Raw genomic sequence first — 20,436 nt, 5'->3', positions numbered from 1 at the left:
TGAATAATACATTAGAGTCAACTCCTTACTTAAACCCAAAAATCGAAAACTAGAGATTTTGGGTTCGTTCCCCAGCAAAGTCGCTAGACTGAGGATGGGGGATTTTTCGAGGGCTTAAAAGCCAAAAAAACGGAGTTGGTTCATTTTAATTTATTAAATCTGTTGTCTCTTATTAGACCCGTTTATTGGTCCTTAGAAAAGGCGATCCTTTTGAAAAAGGAATTTTGAAAATGGCTCTTACATTGGTAAGAGTTTTGATTTGGAGTCGCCACCCTCTTTAGGGAAAACATCATGAATTAATCAATTCTTTGGAAATGATTAATTCGGTTTTAAACAGAGAGTGGGTAAGGGAATTAGGTATGATCTCGAGAAGGTGTTAGGCACCCGGACCGCCCAGTTAGAAACCGACCTCCTTCGTTGTCCATTTATTCACAATATTGATAATCTGATTAACTTTAATTGAAATGGAAAATATTTTTAATGCATATTTGAAATCATGGCAACATGCATATTATCAAATACATAAAGCATAAAATAAAGTCATCCGAAGAAAAACAAGAAGAATAGAGTACAACTAATGACGTAATTATACAATCTACCTTTAATCTCCATATAATTTCCCAAAAACCCAATTATTACAAATAAGCAATTAATAGGCCTCTTAAGGTCCTTTACATCATGCTTAATAATAAAGATAATAAAAGCTCAAAGAAAAAAAAAACATAAATAATATTCAATCATCCACAGAAAATTAAGCTCAACCACATTCAATCACAACAAGCAATATGATGAGATTATGAATATTAGGATGGTCTAATCTAAGGTTAGATGGGTTAGCACAATAGTAATTAAAGAGCATAGATGTAAAGTGCATAAAATGTAAAGGACGAAAATTTAAAGTGCCTATAAAGTAAAGACAAAATGTTAAAAGTATTAATTAAAGATTGAAACAAGATTTAAGTTCAAGACTTTGATGTTCATTATAGGTGATGAACAAATATGCCTATCACTACCTATTTCTTGTTATTTATTTTTTTGTTTGGGCCATAATGAGTCGTTGTCGCGATTCAGAGCAAGATTGCTCAATGTTAAACTCAAACGACCATCGAATCGGGACTGTTTTATTCATTTGCACGTTCTAAGCTTTTGAAATGAAGGTCCATGCACCACTCGTAGTGACGCGCAGACCTTACCCGGATAAGAAATTTTAGAATAGAGCTACAAAGCTTTCTAACATGAGTTGAAGTGGCGTGTGCCACTTCTGACACGGCCAGAAGTTTCTGGTTGTTCTCTGGTTTCTCTCACAACTAGTATAAAGGCGATGTTTTTAATAACTAAAGGAAAGAAAAAAAGAAGAAAAGAATAGGACTCTTAGGAGTTACCTTATTTTAAAAAGATTCCAAAGATTTTGAGAAAATGGATCAAGAAACCCAAAATCTTTGATCTTGAATCAACAAATCCGAGTTTAAGTTTGGTGAATGTGTTTATGGGTCTTTGATCACAAGGTCAGGGGCATTTTTCTCAAAAATGAATGAATAAAATCTACGATCTAAGTTAAAAACACAAGTTTTAACCGTTAAAAGTTGAGTTTTAAAAATACAAGAGTTTCCCCTTAGTAATCAAAAACCTCTCCCTCTCCCTTAAACCTTTGCCCTATTTATAGGCAAATGGGGGGATGAGGTGGCCCTATTTTAGGGCTTAGGTGGCAAGTTCCACTGGTGGACCCCAAAATCGAGTTGGGTTCGTTTTTTCCAAATCGGTTCGGATGGCATGTAAAACGAAACGGTGCATTGGGATGTGCGCCAGATGGACCCGAAACGCTTTTCAAACCCGGTTTCGCTACGAAACCCCCTAGAAACCCAAAAAAGTGAAAAAGATCAAACAACTTAATTTTCTTAAACACGAACCATCGATCTAAGAATCATGGCAATCGGATGTCCCGATTCTATTTTAATAAAAATGGTTATCATCACTGAGCCTTTTGTAAGGCAAAAATTGAGCGTCTACACTCGATGCAAGTAAAATTACAAGAAAAAGGTGTGAGAGTAAGGAGGGAGTGCTGCTACTGTGGTATCAATGAAACTTTGGACCATTGTTTTTGGACTCATGATAAGGCTCCGGGTATATGGGGAAGGCAAGGGATTATTGTGGCTCAACATGAAGACTCATTTGTTAATTTTCTAATACAGGTGCTCCAATCTGTCAATGCACAACAGCTCCAGGTCGTTGCGTGTACAACATGGGCCTTGTGGTTGGCTAAAAATAGTTTTCTGTGGGAGCAAGTTGAGCACAATAGAGACCAAATCGTGCGTGCGTCTTCTCGTCTAGTTCAGGATTGGAGGGGCGTGGTGCATGGGCTAACTCGATTGACGCTAGCTCGAGTGCATGAGGCATGCAGGGTACCGAAATGGGCCCCTACGCGTCGTAATGGGTGGTAGGCTTTTGTAGATGGTGCGGTGTTTGAAGAGCTGAGGTTGGCTTGTTATGGGGTGGTATATAGAGGACTCAAAAGGAGGTTTTATTAATGCAATTTCTGGCCTTCTAGACAACTATGCTGATCCAACAATGGTGGAGGCCCTTGCAATCCGTGCATGCCTGGGATGGACTAGCAATAAATATCCTTTGGAGGGTTGCATTTTGTAAAATTCCCAACAACTCATTTATACTTTAAAATCCCCTCTATGTAATTTTTCTGAACTTTGGTATTGATGTTTGTGACTCTAAAACTTTATTATTAGCTAGGCATAATATTTCAGTTAGGTGGTGCAGAAGACAAGCGAATGTAGGTGCACATATTCTTGTTAGGACATCCTATCATAATACTCAGTTTTAAAGAATGGAATGTCATTCCATCATTTTTGTTACCCGTCTTTCAGTATTAATGCAATAGTTTTATCTTTGCCTTAAAAAAAATAAAAAATAAAAACATCAAGTAAAATATTTTACACATAAATTTTAAAAACACAAAAAAATGTTAATGGATAATATGGAGAGGGTTACAATAATATCAAAATTTATAACTTCATGGCATAAATAAGTCAACTGTAAAGTTTAAGAGGCCACAAAATTTTTTTTTTATATAATACATAGATGAATTTGTGCATTTGACTATTAATTAAATTTTGAAACCAATAAAGTAATTACTATCGCTACATATATTAGCTAATTTTACAATTTTAAAATATGAATAATTAATGTAAAAGTAAGTAAAAATTATGATTTAATCAAATTTTCTATATTTTCTTAGTCTGTACAAAACTCAAATTAGACCTATTATTATTATTAAGGATGGAGGGTGCATATGTTACAATTGAAAAATGATAAAGAATTCTTGAATCTTTTGGTAATTAAACCAATTTTTATAATTGAATCTTTTTTTTTCTCATGTTTGTAGCTATTTTCTTATTATTATTTTCATGGTGACATGAAAGGTTTTTTTTTTTTTTTTTGAAATAAAGATTGATGAATTAAAAAATTAAAAATTTTTGCATGTTTTATACTTTTTATTTTTCATTTTATTTCAATTTCTAGATATAGCTTTAATTTTTTATACATGAAATAAGTTTATCAATAAATTTTAAACAAAAAAAATTTTATCTTATTTATAGTTGAAATAAAAAAAAAAAACAATTTTCTATTTATTAATCGGTTCACCTCACCCACTTAAATATAGGGGGGAAAGCGAATACAAAAAGTTTGTTTGTGGCCACCGGAACTAATTAAAACATTTGGAAAAAGAAAAGGAAAAAAAAAAACAAAAACACTAAAGAATAGAAAATGTCAAATTCAGCTAAAGAAAAGACACAGTCGTCATATTTTCTTTGCAAGAATTGAAGGGCGGTTTGGTCGGTCGCCACTGGCCGCCACTTTGAGACCAAAAAAGCAGAACATTTTTCATTCCCGTCCAATGACCAAATTAACCTTACTTCTTTCTTTTTTTGCTGTTTTGAACGATCTTGTGAGACATAAATTACTCCATAAGGACATTACAATATGCTCAAAACAAATTTGAATATTAGTTAAAAGAATTTGGGATGAGCATGGCCCTCGGCGTCGGAGAGACCCCACCCGGGGCGTCTTCCAAGCCAGTTCTATAAACAACTATAAAGGCCTTGTAAGCCCTTGCCATAGATATTAAATTTATTGTCTATCTAACTCGGGTATGAATTGTACAATAAAATATAGCCTAATGATAAATGTATATATAATCTGATAATAAATTTAGATTTGAATCTCTCATCATCAATATTAAAAAAAATCTCGGGTATGAATTTAAGATTTTAGTTATTGATTACCTGAAATGGAATATGTGAAAATTATTATATTGAATTTTTAATTTATGTGTGAATATTTTTAAGATGGACTAAAATTTTTAATTATTAAGTTTATTTATGACTTTATTATTATAGATTTTAGATTTATTTTAAATTTTTTCTAAAATTTTCATTATTTTTATTTTATATTAAACAAACTTAGGAAAATTTTAAGTTTAGGACGCACAAAAATAGTGAAAGAAATATTCTAAATTAATTTGGGATAAGTATAGATAATAAAAAATTCACATTATGATATAGTAACCTATCAATTAAGGGATATTTAAAAAGGTCTTCAACAAGTATAGGGAGCAAATTATTAATTGACTAGTCAAGTATAAATTTAAATTTTAAAGGATTTTGAGATTTTTTTTTTAGAAGAAATCAAACTACAAATTTCATTGGAGGAAACTATATACAGATACGATATACATATTAATATGTTTTTATATTTTTATATAGGAAGTCTAATAATAAACAATTTATATAAAAAATAAAAAAAAAAAACACAATCTTGATTTGAAGTATCTGATTGAATTGACAAATCATAATATTTGAGGTTGATAGTACACTTTCATCCTTAATTCAAATAGATAATAATTAAAGCTTGATATTTCATCAAAATTTCAAATTCAAATGGAATAGAAGAATGTGAACATAAGAGAGCTATAGCTATATTTTATAATTTATTTCAATTTAGACAAAAAAATCATAATTAATTTTTTTTATTTTGATAAATGACTAAAAATTTAAAGTATAAAGTTTTATCTTTTAGTGATAAAAAGATTGGATAGCCAAGAATTAGTATTTATTTATTTTATATACAAAATCTACCCAAAAATTATATATTTTTAGTACCACCTGAGCTGGCAACATTTTTTATGGAACATGAGGACATGAACAAAGGTTCAAAATTCAAAATACAGCAAGGGTTGTCATATCCTGGACTTCAATCTAAATCCAATCAATCTTTAAATCAATTTATTGGATGTGGTAGAGATGTTAGGATGCAAATATCCAAAAATAATAAGGATATATTGATCCACTTTATTTAAAAAATCAAATCTGAATATATTTAATTCAATTTACTGTTTGATCCTTATCTTGATCTCAAGATGTTAATGAATTCAAATTTTATTAAATAATATGTTTTATGTTTCAAATTAATTTCAATTATATATTGTTTTTTATGCTTTGGGGCTAACATATATGATTCTAGGAGGCTAGAATTGATACAGAAACCTAAGTACATAGTATTGATCGATAAAATTAAAAAAAAAACTGGCTAAAATTGATAAAAAAGTCAAATGTTCAAAATTTTTTTTTTGTCATTAAGCAAATTAATTGCGTTGGATTTACGCATTGATTTACATTCTATTTTTTGAGTAAAGAGAGATTTTCTTAGATAGATAGATAAAAAGGTAGAACGTGAGAAATAGATGTACGAGCTGACAATAGATTTAGGTTCGAATTCCCGCCAATAATAAAAAAAGACAAGAATTTGAAATTGATGCATGTTTAAATTTAAACATATATTAACATTCATTTTATAGTTTTTCACTTTATATATATATATATATATATATATATATATATATAAAAGTTCATAGCACATTTAGTTTGAAAATACCATGATCTAATTGGACCTTTAATTCATTAATGAATTATTTATACATCAAATATATTTAAAGAAAAATATAAATATTATCAAAATTAGACTAACTGTTCAAACACAATTTTTAAATCAAATAGTTTTATCTGTTAAAATGATTAAAAATTATTATTTTATCCTTATTAGGAAAAAAAATCAAGTATTTTTATTCATCCGTTATATAAAGTGATAAATAATAATTTTTTTTTTAAATTTTGTAGATTTTATATCATGAACAAGTTCAGTAGGTACATAATTGATACTAAATTACTTGCTAATTTAATGAAATTTAAAAAAATTTTAAAATTGAAAGAGATTCAACGTTCAAAATAAAAGAAAACATTCAACGTTCTAGTAAGGAAACAATAGAGGGGTAGGAATTGCCGAGTTGCGGGATTCTAGAAAACAAATCAAACATTCAATTCAATTGCTAGATCTCCCAATATTTTAAAAAGCAGTAAACCTAATGTCAAGATCTATGTTGAATGATACTCCTATTTTTCTTTTCCTTTATTTTCCACCATGAAGACTTATTAATTTTAGTTAAAATATTTTCTTATATATATAAAGATATATAAGATACTAAGAATCTCTTTAAACTACACTAAAAGATAAGATGGAATAATAAAAATTTATTTGAGGTCTCGAATTCAAATTTTAAATATGAAATTTTTTCGGAAGGAGTGCTTTGGCATCGGTATAGAAACTTCGTTGGCTCAAATTCAAAGCTGCAGAATGTTTTTTTTTTTTTTTTATGTCACAAAAATAAGGAAACGAAAATTCTAATTTGTACCATTTTATTATGTGGTATTCTTTTGATGTTATTGAAAATTCTTTTCAATTAATAATTCTGTAATATGATTTATTTGAAAATTATTTTTAGATTTTTTTTTATATTTACAATATTTAGAAAAATCAGTCAAAAAAATTATTTCCAAGGAAAAATTACATCAAAGGAAAATAAATTATTATTTTCGAAGAGAAAATACACATTGAGATAATAAACTTATTAAAATATTATAAATACGTATTTATTAATCTACTAGCTTACTCAACAGGATAGACATAGATCATCGGTTACCATCACCACTCATCTATTACCATCAGTCATTAACAACCACTATATTTTATTATTTCAATATATTTTTCTTATATTTAATAATAAATTTTACAAATATAAATTTTCTATAATTATGAATATTTTTAAAGTGTTAAGTTAAAAATTTTAATATTTTTTTTTAAGCAGTTCTCAATTTTGCAATCAAATGAATAAATAAAATAAGTTACTTGAAAAATGTGTTCCATGAAAAATGTTCTTTTTTTTTTTAAGGGAAAAATATTTTAGAATCCTTAGATTATATCGCAAATAATACATAGTTCTTACTATTTTCAACTAACTTTGAGGTCCTTAGAGGATGTGTGACTGGCTCCAGCAACTCTTTATCATTTTTAATTCCATCCATAAATTAAGCTTTTTTTCTAACAATTACCATGAAAAAATGTAAACAGATCCTTCAATTATATCGAATTTAGCACTTAAATTCACCATTTAAAAAAAAAAAAACTATCTCATCCCTAAATGTTTTATTGGTGAATAAAAATAACTACCTAAAATCTTCGAAAATCCCAAAAAATGGGTTAGAAATAGTGAAGAACGGTAAATGGTCATATAATAAATCCTTAAAATCTAGAATATTCTATGAAGAACATACTTTAATAAAAGATTAGGGTTGTGATAGTAATTTTATTTGGATGTAGTATGGTTTAAGTGTTAATTTTGATATTATTCAGGAACTTATTTATATATATATATTTTTTTATATTTTGATAGAAAAAAACTTTATTTTTAGATGGAAACACCTGAAATTGAGATGGAAGCAAAAATTAACGACTTTAAAATTAATTTCTATAAAAATGTAGCAGAATTTGTTAATTTAATTATATGTAGGTGCTTCAAATTATTTTTTCTTTTTTAAAAAGTGTTTTTCAAAATTTTTCTAAAACAGATAGCTTCTAAATTAAAGATAATAATATAATTTGATTTCGCTTAATTTAATTAGTAACACTGACAGTCTGACACAACTTAATCTGAAATAAAATTAACAAAATCTGTGTGGTGACTTTATAGGATAAAATTGTAAATAAAGAGAAATGCAAGGGCAAAAGGTGAGAGAAAAACAAAGCGCCAGCGTTCGAACAGAACTATCGTATGATTGGCTCATAAAGGGACCCACCTACTATGATGTGGACTCCACACTCTCCTTCTTTGTCTTCCTTTATATGCTAAAGATTCTCTCTGTGTTCTCTCACAATTTTCAATTTCTTCATCATCATATATCAGAAAACTCCATTTCCCTTCGTTTTTCATAAATTAAAAGGAAAAGGAAAAGCTCGTCTTCAAACCAAAGGAAAAACAACTTTCGATCGATCTCTCAGGTAAGTAAGCAGTCTTTCTCTGTATAATTTTTCTTGTCGTTTTGATTCTTTTCTTTCCTCTGCATCTTCTTCAGTTTCTAATTTTCGTTTTTGGTTTGATCGTCTTCTTGCATGATAATTATTAGATATCAAGTTGGGTTATGATTAATCCCTTCCTTTCTGTTTCTCGCTTCCTGTGCTTACTTGTTCAAACTCAGTTTAATATCATGATCAACTCTTGGCAATTATGTGTTTGTGATTTTTTTTTATTTCTTTTAATTTTGTGATTGATGCTTTTACTTTTTTGTGATCTTTCAATCTGATGAGGATCAATTTCATATTCAAATGCATATATTTAATTGGAAAAAGCCAATTAAAAGGGAGAAAATCGAAAAATAATTGAGTAGTTATTGAGGTGGAGTTAATATTTCACTGCAGATAATTGACTTGTTTTGTTTGAAGGAAGAAAATGGATTCATCGGTTTTTCTTTTTCCACCGCTTTGTTTGCTGCGGGTTAGGTGGAGATTTAAAATTAGGAAGTCAATTTAGAATTTTAGATTATTCTAAAATTATCTTTTTCTCCAGAAAAAATAAAAAATTAACTCCTTGATCCTTGATTGATTTGTTCAAACACGATGTCGTTTCATGGCCTAGGAGTCTCTCTACTCTCTATTTATTTATTTACTCAGTAGATCTAATCTTGTTATTGAGGTTGCATTTGATGAGCAGTAACAGAATCTAATATAAATTATATTTATTTACATTAAATTTATCACTAAATAAAGTTTTAAGTCATTTGTTAATTTTGGAAATAGGAAAAAACTTTTGGTAAATTTCTTAATTAATTTCGAAGAAGGAAAAAAAAAAAGAAGGCCATAATATAAGTTATTCCTAATTTTTATTTTACTAAATATATAATAATTTCTATTTTTTAATTAATTGTCACCAGTTTAGGAAATTGCTGGGGCAAATAATTCAAATGCTGAACAAAGAGGAATTCTTATTAAGTGTCACCATTTCAATGCTGACCAGCACTTACTAAATATATCAAGTTTGGCCCCACTTATTGTTGCAAATTGTACCCATAGCCCACTTGATATATATATATATTTTTTGCTTATTTCTTATATTATTTATTGAAATTCAGCCTGGATAAAATAAAGTCAATTTTTTTTTATAGAAATAGCAAGTGATTTATTATTTTATGGAATGCGTTAGCAATTGGGATGCTACTGTTATACTTTTCTTTTTCGGCTTATCACAGCACAATAATTTTTTTTTAACAACCACTCTCCAATGTAAAAGAAATATTTTTTTTTTTGTCCGTAGGAAAATTAGTATGTTTTATGTTTTGGTAATATTTAAAATAAAACTTATTAAAATATGATGAAGAATATTATTATAATGTTTTAAATTTAATACTCTGTTCGTTTGTATCTAGTTTGACTTTCATAAATTTAATAAAAATCCTAATTTTACTTTTTTTTTTCTCTCTAATATACCCTTTTAATGATCCATATTTCAAAATTATAGAATTAACTAATATAGGATGCAATAACAATTACCTTGTTTGTTTTCCGGGTTTAATAAGTTTTTCTTGAATTTTATAATTTAATAAAAAAAAAAGTAGGAGTTGCTGATAAAAAAAATTTTGATTGTTTTAAAATTTGACTAATGCTAATAGTAATGTATTTCTGATAAAGATTCACATTGAACAGTAGAATAAAACTTAAAAGTTTTTTTTTTTTTTTGAAAACAAATAGAACTATAATTTAAGATAGTTGAAAAAGGAAAGTAGATATATTATTGTGGAAGCAAAGGATTAATGTCAATGTTCTGTGTTTTATTGTATCTTTTTTATTTTTATTTATTTATTATGTGTTGCTTTATATATCATATGGATTAAATTTGCTTAAAAATCTACTTTATAGGCCAAGTGCGAACTAAATAAATGAAAATAAAAGATTTTAAATATTATTTTCACTTTATCATTTTTTTTTCTTTCGCGTATGATTAAAAATTAAAAATACTTTTATTTTAATAACTATTTATTTTTATCAGTTTATCCACCGTCGATAGATCTAATCTAGGCAATCCATCCATTGTTCCTTCCGTTGTCATTAACACATTTGACCATGCCAAAATTAATTTATGTAAAAATAAAATTCTTGAAGAAAAATTATTGGAAAACTGATCCAGACAACACGTTAGAGAAAGAGCACAGTTGTTTAGGATAAAAAATGATTTTTATGTCCAGCTTAGCGTAGATGTCAGCTTTTCAACGGAACTTATTTAAGAATCTAGTGAAGGTGCTTTTATAACGGCATAATTTGATATTGAGTAATGTTTACGTTACAAATTGAGGTTTAAAAACAATAAATTGGTCACTGTTAAATTCGGAAACGATGGGTAAAAAGCAGCCGATATGCATGTATTTTGTCATAAGCTTATTGTTAAGGTGCATTATTGGATTTTGTTAAAGCATCACTTACATTTGATTTTTTGTTTTTCTTTTTTTTTTTTAATTATTAAAATCGACAAAGGATGAACCCTTTTTTTCCCCTGCATTCTTTGCTTCTCTTGCCATCATATATTACTCTCCTTTTTTACACTTAATACGATATGTAGTGTATGTAGGCAAAACCAGCTACCATAAATAACAGTAATTTCGATGTGATTATGTAATTAATAAAAGAAAGAATTGACCATAATCTCCAAAGTTTTGGATTTTCTTTTCATCATTATACCACAAATGAGTAAATAGGTAAAATTAGAAAAAGGGTGGTTGCTTGAAATGTAAGAAGTGTACGTTCTATAGGTTTCAGAAAACAAACCATCATTTTACTCATTTTTTTTCAAAATAGTAATAAGTAAAAAATAGTATGCGTTTGTCTTTATAGTTATAACGGAGTTAAAGTTCATTTGTAAAACAGGAACTTGATAGCCAATTAGCTATAATGAAAATAGAAATGGGTTCAGTAGATTGAGCTGTCACGCGTTTTAAACTGGAAAAAGAAATAAAACAAAATAAGCAAAAAGGGGACAGAGATGGGTATGGATTGCCTAACTTTAGTTGGATCCCTCCATTATGGTTCTTTTTGGTTCTTCTATATTATTGATATTGGAAAAAAAAAAAAAATAGAAAGAACGAAAGAAAATTAAAAAAGAAAGCTAAACTGGAATTAAGCAGTCTCTTTTGGTTATGGTGTAAATGTTTGATTGGTGCATCTTATCTTCATCTTCGTCAGAATTATAAGGGAAGTTTTTGTTTAGTTGGGTGAGATTTGAAGGGCCATTGTGTGGGTTTGTATTGTGGACAGACATCAAAGAAGGAATTATTTGGGACCCATAAAATTAATGGTGTCACATGATAAGATCACACTATAAATCAGAGCAACAATTCTGGTTTTTGGATTTTATATGGCTCCTAGCTACTGAAAAAAAAAAAAAAAAAAAAAACAAATCTGAGTCGGATAATTATCTATTAAAAAAATTCCCATAAAAATAATAATTATTCAATTCAATCTACTGTCTTGAAAAATTGAAATTGAAAGTTTAGTTTTTGATTATGGAAAAGGCATGCTAGATTTGTGACATTAACAACATAGTTTTCGATGTTTGTTCCTCTCTTTTCCTCTTTTAAAGCCCAAATAATTTACTGTTTCAAGCTCTTAAGAAACCTTGTATGATATAATTTTTTTACTCGTAAAATAATTCTTTTACTAGACTACATTTTTAGATAATTCTAGGAACCTTAAAAAAATGAAATAAAAAAAACCTTACATCTTATTGAAATATGGTGTTGAATAAAGTTATTGGCAGAAAAAAAAAATGAGTTAGTTAAGATGGGAGAGTTTGGGCAAAAATGACAATGTGCATAATTTTCAATGGGCGGCAGATGCTTAGGACTTATGAGCGCATAGAAACAGCTTTTAGCCTGTACATGTGGGTTCTTGAAATTTTATTCCTATTAGCTTAGCTAATTCACTTGGCATGTATCTGGATTTGTTCTATTTATTTTTCTGTTTGAAGTTGAAATTTAGAAAAAAACAAAACATCTTCTTGTCCCTCAATTTGCTTTTTCTTTTTGAATTTCGGAATTAAGTTTTATTTATGTACCTGGGCATGTGCTGCATGTCTGTCTTTGACAGCCGAGTGCTAGAGTTTTTGTTTTTTATTTATAAAAATTTATTTTGTTCTTTCTTGTAGTTCTTAATTCTGGATCAACAAATTCACAATATGAATTCATTTTTAAAGACAATGAACAAGAAATCCTTGTTTGTCCATTATAAAATCATCTAGTCATTGGAAAATAGTAAAGCTATTGTTGGTTATTAACTTACTATAGCCAGTCATATCGGAACTGGTTTACTGGTAGGTGTCCATTTTGGATATGGAATTACATTTCTAATGTAAAATTTCAGATCTAATCTGTCTTCTGAGCTTGTGATATGTGATACAGAACAACATTCTTCAATGTTTTTTATACGCCAATATTATTTTATTTGTCTTGCCAAAAAATTTACGTAAACAAGCACATGTAAAATGTTCTGCTTTATCTCTGCTTAAGTTGGCTCAAAGTTAACTGTCAACTTGTGACAATTTCAGAGGTACAAATCTAAGTATGGAAGACGAGACTCAAGTTATCTCAGAGATACCTGTTGTGAAAGTTCAATCTGAGGAAATAACAGATATTATCAAGGTATGTTATAGACTTCTTTCTATTTTTTTAGAAGTGCTTTTATTGCCATTATGAAAATATTTGATGTTTTTCCATACTTATGATGTGGAAAGTCCTTTTAATTTGACTGTCAATGATACTCGCCTGAATCTTTATTTTAGTTGCTTAATTTTTTTTTATGCTTTTTAATTTGAATTGATTAATAATCTTTATTTTTACATACACCAAACCAGTAACAGATTGTTACCTAAAAATACTATCACAATTTGGTGCTATTTTATCCTTCCCCTTAGTGAATTGATACAAATACCATCCTTTGAATCAAAAAATTTTATTGGATTTGTTTGGTGTATAGGCCTACTATATACTGGGAGTAGGCAACTCCTATTAAAACAATTATTTCAAGTATCATTCTCTCTGCAATTCTGCGACCACTGGCAATCATTATATTGATCCTGTTGACGTTACAGGCAACAAATGGAGATTTGCTAAAAGTAGCTAAAGAGGGGAAGAAAGAAGATGACGAGACTGATGGAGAATTCATAAAAGTAGAGAAGGAGTTGCTTGATGTGAAGGATACCTCTCATGCAGCCGAGGCAGCGACTGCTGATGATGAGAAGCCATTGTCGATAGAAAGAAACTTAAGTAGTTCAACCAGAGAATTATTGGAAGCACAGGAGAAGGTTAAGGAACTTGAACTTGGATTGGGAAACATAGCTGGAAAACTTAAACATTCTGAATCAGAAAATACACAGATGAAAGAGGAGATCTTGCTTGCAAAAGAGAAGTTGGAAACAAGTGAAAAGAAGTATGAGGAGCTTGAACTCGATCATAAGAAATTGCAACAGCAGATGATTGAGGCTGAGGAGAAATATAGTGCACAGCTCCAAACTTTGCATGAGGCACTGCAAGCACAAGACTCTAAGCACAAGGAATTGATTGAGGTGAAGGAAGCATTTGATGGCCTCAGCCTCGATCTTGAGAACTCGAGAAAGAAGATGCAACAGTTGGAACAAGAGTTGCAATTTTCTGAAGGTGAGGCAAGGAGGTTCGAGGAGTTGCACAAACAAAGTGGTTTACATGCCGAATCTGAGACACAAAAGGTTTTGGAGTTTGAGAGGCTTCTTGAAGAGGCAAAATCAAATGCAAAAGCAGTGGAAGATCAGATGACTACCCTTCAGGAGGAAGTCAAGGGCTTGTATGAGAAGCTTGCGGGAAACCAGAAAGTTGACGAAGCCCTTAAGAGCACAACAGCAGAACTTTCAGCAGTTAATGAAGAATTGGCACTTTCAAAATCACAACTGCTGGATGTGGAGCAAAGACTCTCTTCAAAGGAGGTTCTTGTTACTGAATTGACCCAAGAATTGGACCTGAAGAAAGCTTCAGAATTTCAGATGAAGGAAGATGTCTTGGCATTGGAAACTTTGCTTGGAGCAACAAAAGAAGATCTCCAAGCAAAGGTTTCTGAGTTGGAAGGCATCAAGTTGAAGCTGCAGGAGGAAGTTGATGCAAGGGAATTGGTTGAAGCCCAGTTGCAAGACCAGAAGGCACAGGTCTCAAATATACATGAAGAACTGGCTAAGGTAATGAAAGAAAAAGAAGCTCTTGAAACAACTGTGACAGATCTCACTAGTAATGCAGCAGAAATGAAGATATTATGCAATGAGCTCGAAGACAAGTTGAAGATTTCAGATGAGAATTTCTCTAAAGCAGATTCTCTTTTGACCCAAGCTTTGTCAAATAATGCAGAGCTTGAACAGAAAGTGAAGTCTCTGGAAGATCTTCATAATGAATCTGGAGCTGTTGCAGCATCTGCTACTCAGAAGAATCTGGAGCTTGAGGATCTAATCGAAGCTTCAAATCAAGCAGCAGAAAATGCAAAATCACAACTGAGAGAGCTTGAGGGACGCTTTATTGCAGCAGAACAAAGGAGTTTGGAGCTTGAACAACAATTGAATTTAGTTGAATTGAAAAGCAGTGATGCTGAAAGAGAAGCGAGAGAATTCTCTGTGAAATTATCTGAACTCAGTGGTGCACTGAAAGAATTGGAGGAAGAAAAAGAACAGTTGAGTCAGCAGAATCAAGAACACCAGGCAAAAATAACTCACCTTGAATCCTCTCTAAATGAATCATCATCAAGGAGTGCAGAGCTTGAGGAGGAGTTGAGGATTGCTAAAGGGAAGGGTGCTGAACATGAGGACCGAGCAAATATGAACCATCAGCGCAGCATTGAACTTGAAGAGTTATTCCAGACATCTCATTCCAAAGTAGAAGATGCTAGCAAAAAGGTAAATGAGTTGGAGTTGTTGCTTGAAGCAGAGAAGTACAGAATCCAGGAACTCGAAGAGCAGATTAGCACATTGGAAAAGAAATGTGGAGATGCAGAATCTGAGTCCAACAAACACTTGGACAAGGTATCTGAACTTTCATCTGAGCTTGAGGCATACCAAGCAAGGGCATCAAGCCTGGAGATTGCACTGAAAACAGCTGACGAAAAGGAGAGAGAGCTGACAGAAATCCTGAATTCAATAACTGATGAAAAGAAAATGTTAGAAGATGCATCAAGCAATTCCGACAAGAAGCTGGCTGAAGCTGAGAATCTTGTTGCAGTCTTGCGCAATGAATTAAATGTGGTACAAGAGAAGTTAGAGGGCATTGAAAATGATCTAAAAGCTGCTGGATTGAGAGAAAGTGATATTCTGGTGAAACTCAAGTCTGCTGAGGAGCAATTAGAGCAACAAGAAAAACTAATAGAGGAAGCTACTGCAAGAAAGTCGGAGCTTGAATCATTAAATGAATCACTAGCAAAGGATTCAGAAATCAAACTTCAAGAAGCTATCACAAACATCACTAACAAGGATTCTGAGGCAAAACTCCTGGTTGACAAACTGAAGATTCTTGAAGACCAGGTAAAGTTATATGAAGAGCAGCTAGCTGAAGCAGCTGGGAAATCTGCATCTTTGAAGGATGAGTTGGATTTGTGCTTGCTAAAAGTGTCTTCTTTAGAAACATCCAATGAAGAACTTAAAAAACAGATCCTTGAAGCAGAAAATAAAGCTTCCAACTCTTCCTCAGAAAATGAACTCTTAGTAGAGACAAATAATCAGCTCAAAAGCAAGGTTGATGAACTTCAGGAATTGCTGAATGCTGCTGTATCTGAGAAGGAAGTATCAGCTCAACAACTTGCGTCTCACATGAGCACTATTACAGAAATATCAGACAAGCATTCAAGGGCTCTAGAACTTCATTCTGCAACTGAGACCAGAATCGTTCAAGCAGAAAAAGATTTGCAAGAAGCCATTCAGAGATTGACTCAAAGAGACGCAGAAACAAAAGATTTAAGTGAGAAGCTAAACGCTGTTGAAGGCCAAATAAAATTGTATGAGCAACAGGCTCATGAAGCATCTGCAGTTGCAGACACTAGAAAACTTGAGCTGGAAGAGACTCACCTGAAATTAAAGCATTTGGAGAGTATAGTTGAGGAACTACAAACCAGGTCAAGTCACTTTGAAAAAGAGAGTGGAGGGCTTGCTGAGGCAAATTTGAAGCTCACTCAGGAACTGGCCTTGTATGAGTCGAAATTGGATGATTTAGAGGCAAAACTATCTGGGGCACATGCTGAGAAGAATGAAACTGTAGCACAGCTTCACGCTTCAAAGAAAGCCATAGAAGATTTAACTCAGCAGCTTGCAGATGGACAGAGACTGCAGGCTCAGGTTTGCTACAATCCCTTGTTATGTCTTGGTAAATCGTGGGTGATTTAGTTGCATAAAATCTGACTTAATAATTATCAAATTGCAGATATCTTCAGTTATGGAAGAGAATAATATGCTTAATGAAACATATCAAAATGCAAAGGAAGAACTTCAATCAGTGATCACTGAGCTTGAAGAGCAACTAAAAGAGCAGAAGGCAAGTGAAGACGCCCTAAAGTCTGAAATAAACAATCTCAAGGCGGTGACAGCTGAGAAAGCAGCTTTGGTTACCAGTCTAGAGGATTTGGAAAAGAAATTGACAACAGCAGAGGCTCGACTGAAAGAAGAGGTATCTAATATGAAACTTTTTATGACTTGAGATAAGACCAAAAATAAGCTTTTGATGTTCAATTGAAGTTAATTGACCAAAATTTGATACTGTTGCTGCTTATAGGTTGAAAGGGTTCAGGCAGCAGCTACTGCAAGAGAAGCAGAGTTAACTTTGAAACTAGAGGACCATGCACATAAAATCCATGATAGAGATATATTAAATGATCAAGTACTACAACTTCAGAAAGACTTGCAACTTGCTCAGAGCATTGTCACTGAACAGGTTAGCACTAATTTTATCCTTCATTTTGCTTTTTGTTACTTCGAAATATCTGATCTTTAATTGAGAATTTGGAATAAGAAACAGCTGTTATCTTGGTATTATTTAGCACTTGGAAGTCATAGATCATGAGGTATTCAAAATGACCGTTGTATAATTTCTCTTTGATGTCCTACCAAACAGAAGGAAGCAAATTTGCAAAATGATTTAGAGAGAGAAACAGCTTTGAAGAAATCCCTTGAAGACCTTGAATCTAAGAATAAGCAAATCGTACTTCTAGAGAAGCAAGTTAAGGAGCTTGAGCAGAAATTGGAACTTGCAGATGCAAAATTATTAGAAAAGGTCAGTTTGTGCTCATATACATGCTAAATTATTTCTGATCGGTCACATTCACGTACACACAAGTGTGCTGGCGCACATAAATGTAGTATACTGTATCATGTAGTGGTCGGAAGTAAACGGCCATGACACACTTGATTCATCTCCATTGTGCATGGAAATAGGTATACAAGAATACAGCCGAGCAGTAGCATCAGAATAAGCTATATCTTCCAGCATAAATCAGACAGTTATTTACATTTTCACATGTTGCAGGGTGAAGCAGCTTCTCACAAGGATGGAACGGAGATCAAATCCAGAGACATCGGATTAGCCTTTTCCACTCCCACAAAAAGGAAGAGTAAGAAAAAGTTAGAGACTACCTCTGCCGAAGCCTTGACCTCTTCCGAAACACATGCTCAAACTGCAGAAGCTTCTCCTGTCATCAACTTAAAGTTTATTTTAGCAGTGGCATTTGTATCTATCATCATTGGCGTAGTTCTCGGGAAGAGGTATTAGTTTTGGTTCTGAATTTTGACTTGCTATATATTCAGCTTCTTCTTTCCTTTCTTTTTTTTTTTTTTTTTTTTTCTATTTTTTATTATTTATTTTTATCTTTATCAATGTTCCTTTCTTTTTATGGATGCATAGTTCTGCCATGCATAGCCATACTGGAAGCTTGTTTTGTGTACTGTGTAGCTTTTACAGGTCTTTGATGTTGTTAAGGGAGTTTGTTTTTCAATATCATCCCTTACCTGAATGCATAGTTAAAAATGTTTGATTTGTGTAATTCCAAGTTTGTATTTAGTTTATTTGATTGTGTTGCAAGTTTCTTATCACTTTGTCAACTCGGAATTGCTACCCTGTAATTACCAGTTCACCACCAATAGCAAGGGTCCAATCTCTTTAACCGGAAGTTTGGTAGGAAAAGCTTTTTTCCTGTGTATACGACCTGGCGCAAATCCAGATTAATTAGGCAATGGACTTTGAATACCATATGATTTCCACAAAAACAAAAAAAAAATGGCATTAACTGCTAACACAAGGCGGTACTGTCCAGTTTAAGCATATAGTGATTTTTACCTTGACTAGATTATTTATCACGGCACTTCTTAAAAAAATATATTTTTTTTATTATTATTTCAAAAAAATATTAATAACAATATTTATTGAAAAAAACCGAAAATATTAATGATATTACAATTTTATTTTATTTTTTGAAATGAATATTAGAATTGTATTTGTTACTTCAAAATAAACTAAAACGGTTTATTACTTTGATTATATTAAAATTTATTAATTATTAGAAAAACTGAAAAATATCATTAAGTAATATTAATTTCAGCTCCATCCGAATTAAAAAGGTTAAATTATAAAGAAATCAAAAAATAAAAACAGATTATAAAATATTAATGGTAGATATAAATGATATTATTATTTAATTTATTTTTTTGAAATAATATTCATAATTAATGATATTAATTTTAATTCTACCAATGTCTATCAATGATATTTAAAAAATAATTTCCATTAAATCACAGCTTGCATTTTACACAGGAACTGCAAAGGAACTATACCTGATCTGCACGAACTTCCCAATAATATCCGTAAATTACAAAAATGTTTTTGGCAAGAGACAGACATTACTATATGTAAATTCAGGTACATCCGAACTGGTGGGAGAGACAGATAAGATATCTTGGCACCACCAAGAACGGTAAAAACAGATTATAAGGAATCAAATGAATACCAAGCTTCGCTTGGGATTAACATGATCAAGCAAAACCAACAACAAATAAAAATACCAAATCGTAAGTCTGCGGTTTGGAAAGTTTTTGAGCAGTTTGAGCATATACTTGCTTGGTCCAAAATTTAAAATTTTAAAATATCAATTCATCATCCACAACAAATACAAAAACATATCAAATACAACATCTAAGCTATAAACATGCAAACATAAAAAAATGACGCAGTCTTTACCAGTGTTTAATCATTAAACATGATTTTTCATCAAACCAACAGCCGGTTTGCAGTTTAATTGATTCGACTGGCTGTCCAAACCGATATTAAGAAAACTGATTTTTTTTTTTTTTTTTTTTTTTTTTTTTTTTTTTGGGTGAAGAAAAGAATTCTCCCATTAATCAAATTCGAATTTTGGTAATCAAAATTGCACATTTTATGGACTCCATTATTGGTGTATGTAAAGAGATACAAAAATACAAGCAGGCAAAGTAGAATGGAGACTTGCAAAGCAATTCATGTTGAGAAAGCCAAACTTAAAATGAACCAAAACTGAATCGAACCAGTTCAATCCAGTTAGAATTCTTAACTATTTTTGGAAAATTAGAATTTATTTTTGGAGTTTAATAAAAGCCAAACTCAACTGAAAAATATTCTCTATCGAAACTAAATAAAACTGATTTTTTAAAAGTCAAATCAACCCAACCGGGTTGGTTTGCAGTTCGGTTTTCCCGAACTGAGCTTTGCCCTAAGAGAAGGCTGAGAGAGCATCATGAGAACGGTTTTGCTGCTATCTCGTTTTGTTGTTTCACAACTACCTCCTGTTTGTGAGATAATAATAATAATAATAATAATAATAATAATAAAATAACAAAAGCTGGGAATTTCCTCTGTCACAGATGAAATATCCACTTCTCCTGAAGATAAAACTGTGTTTCCAAAATCACAGCACTGAAATGTGTAATATTTTGCATCATCCCACCAATTCAGTTGCTTTCTAAGCAACACAGAA

The 20,436-nt window shown here is 31.1% G+C and overlaps 1 protein-coding gene across 2 annotated transcripts; it reads left to right on the top strand.

Annotated features, from left to right (window-relative positions):
* Positions 1-8,245: 8,245 nt before the first annotated feature.
* On the top strand, positions 8,246-18,474 carry LOC105641158 (early endosome antigen). 2 transcript variants are annotated; one of them, XM_012225647.4, is made up of 7 exons: positions 8,246-8,400; positions 12,989-13,082; positions 13,532-16,777; positions 16,863-17,105; positions 17,211-17,369; positions 17,550-17,708; positions 17,961-18,474. In XM_012225647.4, exons 2-7 carry the CDS (start codon positions 13,005-13,007, stop codon positions 18,201-18,203), a joined length of 4,128 nt encoding a protein of 1,375 aa, XP_012081037.1. In that variant the 5' UTR covers positions 8,246-8,400; positions 12,989-13,004; the 3' UTR covers positions 18,204-18,474. The 2 variants fall into 2 exon arrangements, with proteins under 2 accessions (XP_012081037.1, XP_012081038.1); XM_012225648.4 differs by having other exon boundaries at positions 8,290-8,404.
* The last annotated feature ends 1,962 nt before the right edge of the window (positions 18,475-20,436 follow it).

The sequence above is a fragment of the Jatropha curcas genome, chromosome 2 (genome assembly GCF_041381405.1).
Source record: "Jatropha curcas cultivar XTBG-Jc1 chromosome 2, XTBG_Jcur_1.0, whole genome shotgun sequence".
Taxonomy (NCBI): Eukaryota; Viridiplantae; Streptophyta; class Magnoliopsida; order Malpighiales; family Euphorbiaceae; genus Jatropha; species Jatropha curcas.
The sequence above is the reverse complement of the archived record's forward strand: the minus strand, read 5'-3'. Positions and strand labels throughout refer to the sequence as shown.

Bases quoted from the DNA above. Each gene is read 5' to 3' on its own strand.
- LOC105641158 (XM_012225647.4), top strand. From the start codon at position 13,005: ATGGAAGACGAGACTCAAGTTATCTCAGAGATACCTGTTGTGAAAGTT. The intron at 17,106-17,210 runs GTATCTAATATG...TGCTGCTTATAG, and splicing joins AGGCTCGACTGAAAGAAGAG to GTTGAAAGGGTTCAGGCAGC. The intron at 17,370-17,549 runs GTTAGCACTAAT...CCTACCAAACAG, and splicing joins AGAGCATTGTCACTGAACAG to AAGGAAGCAAATTTGCAAAA.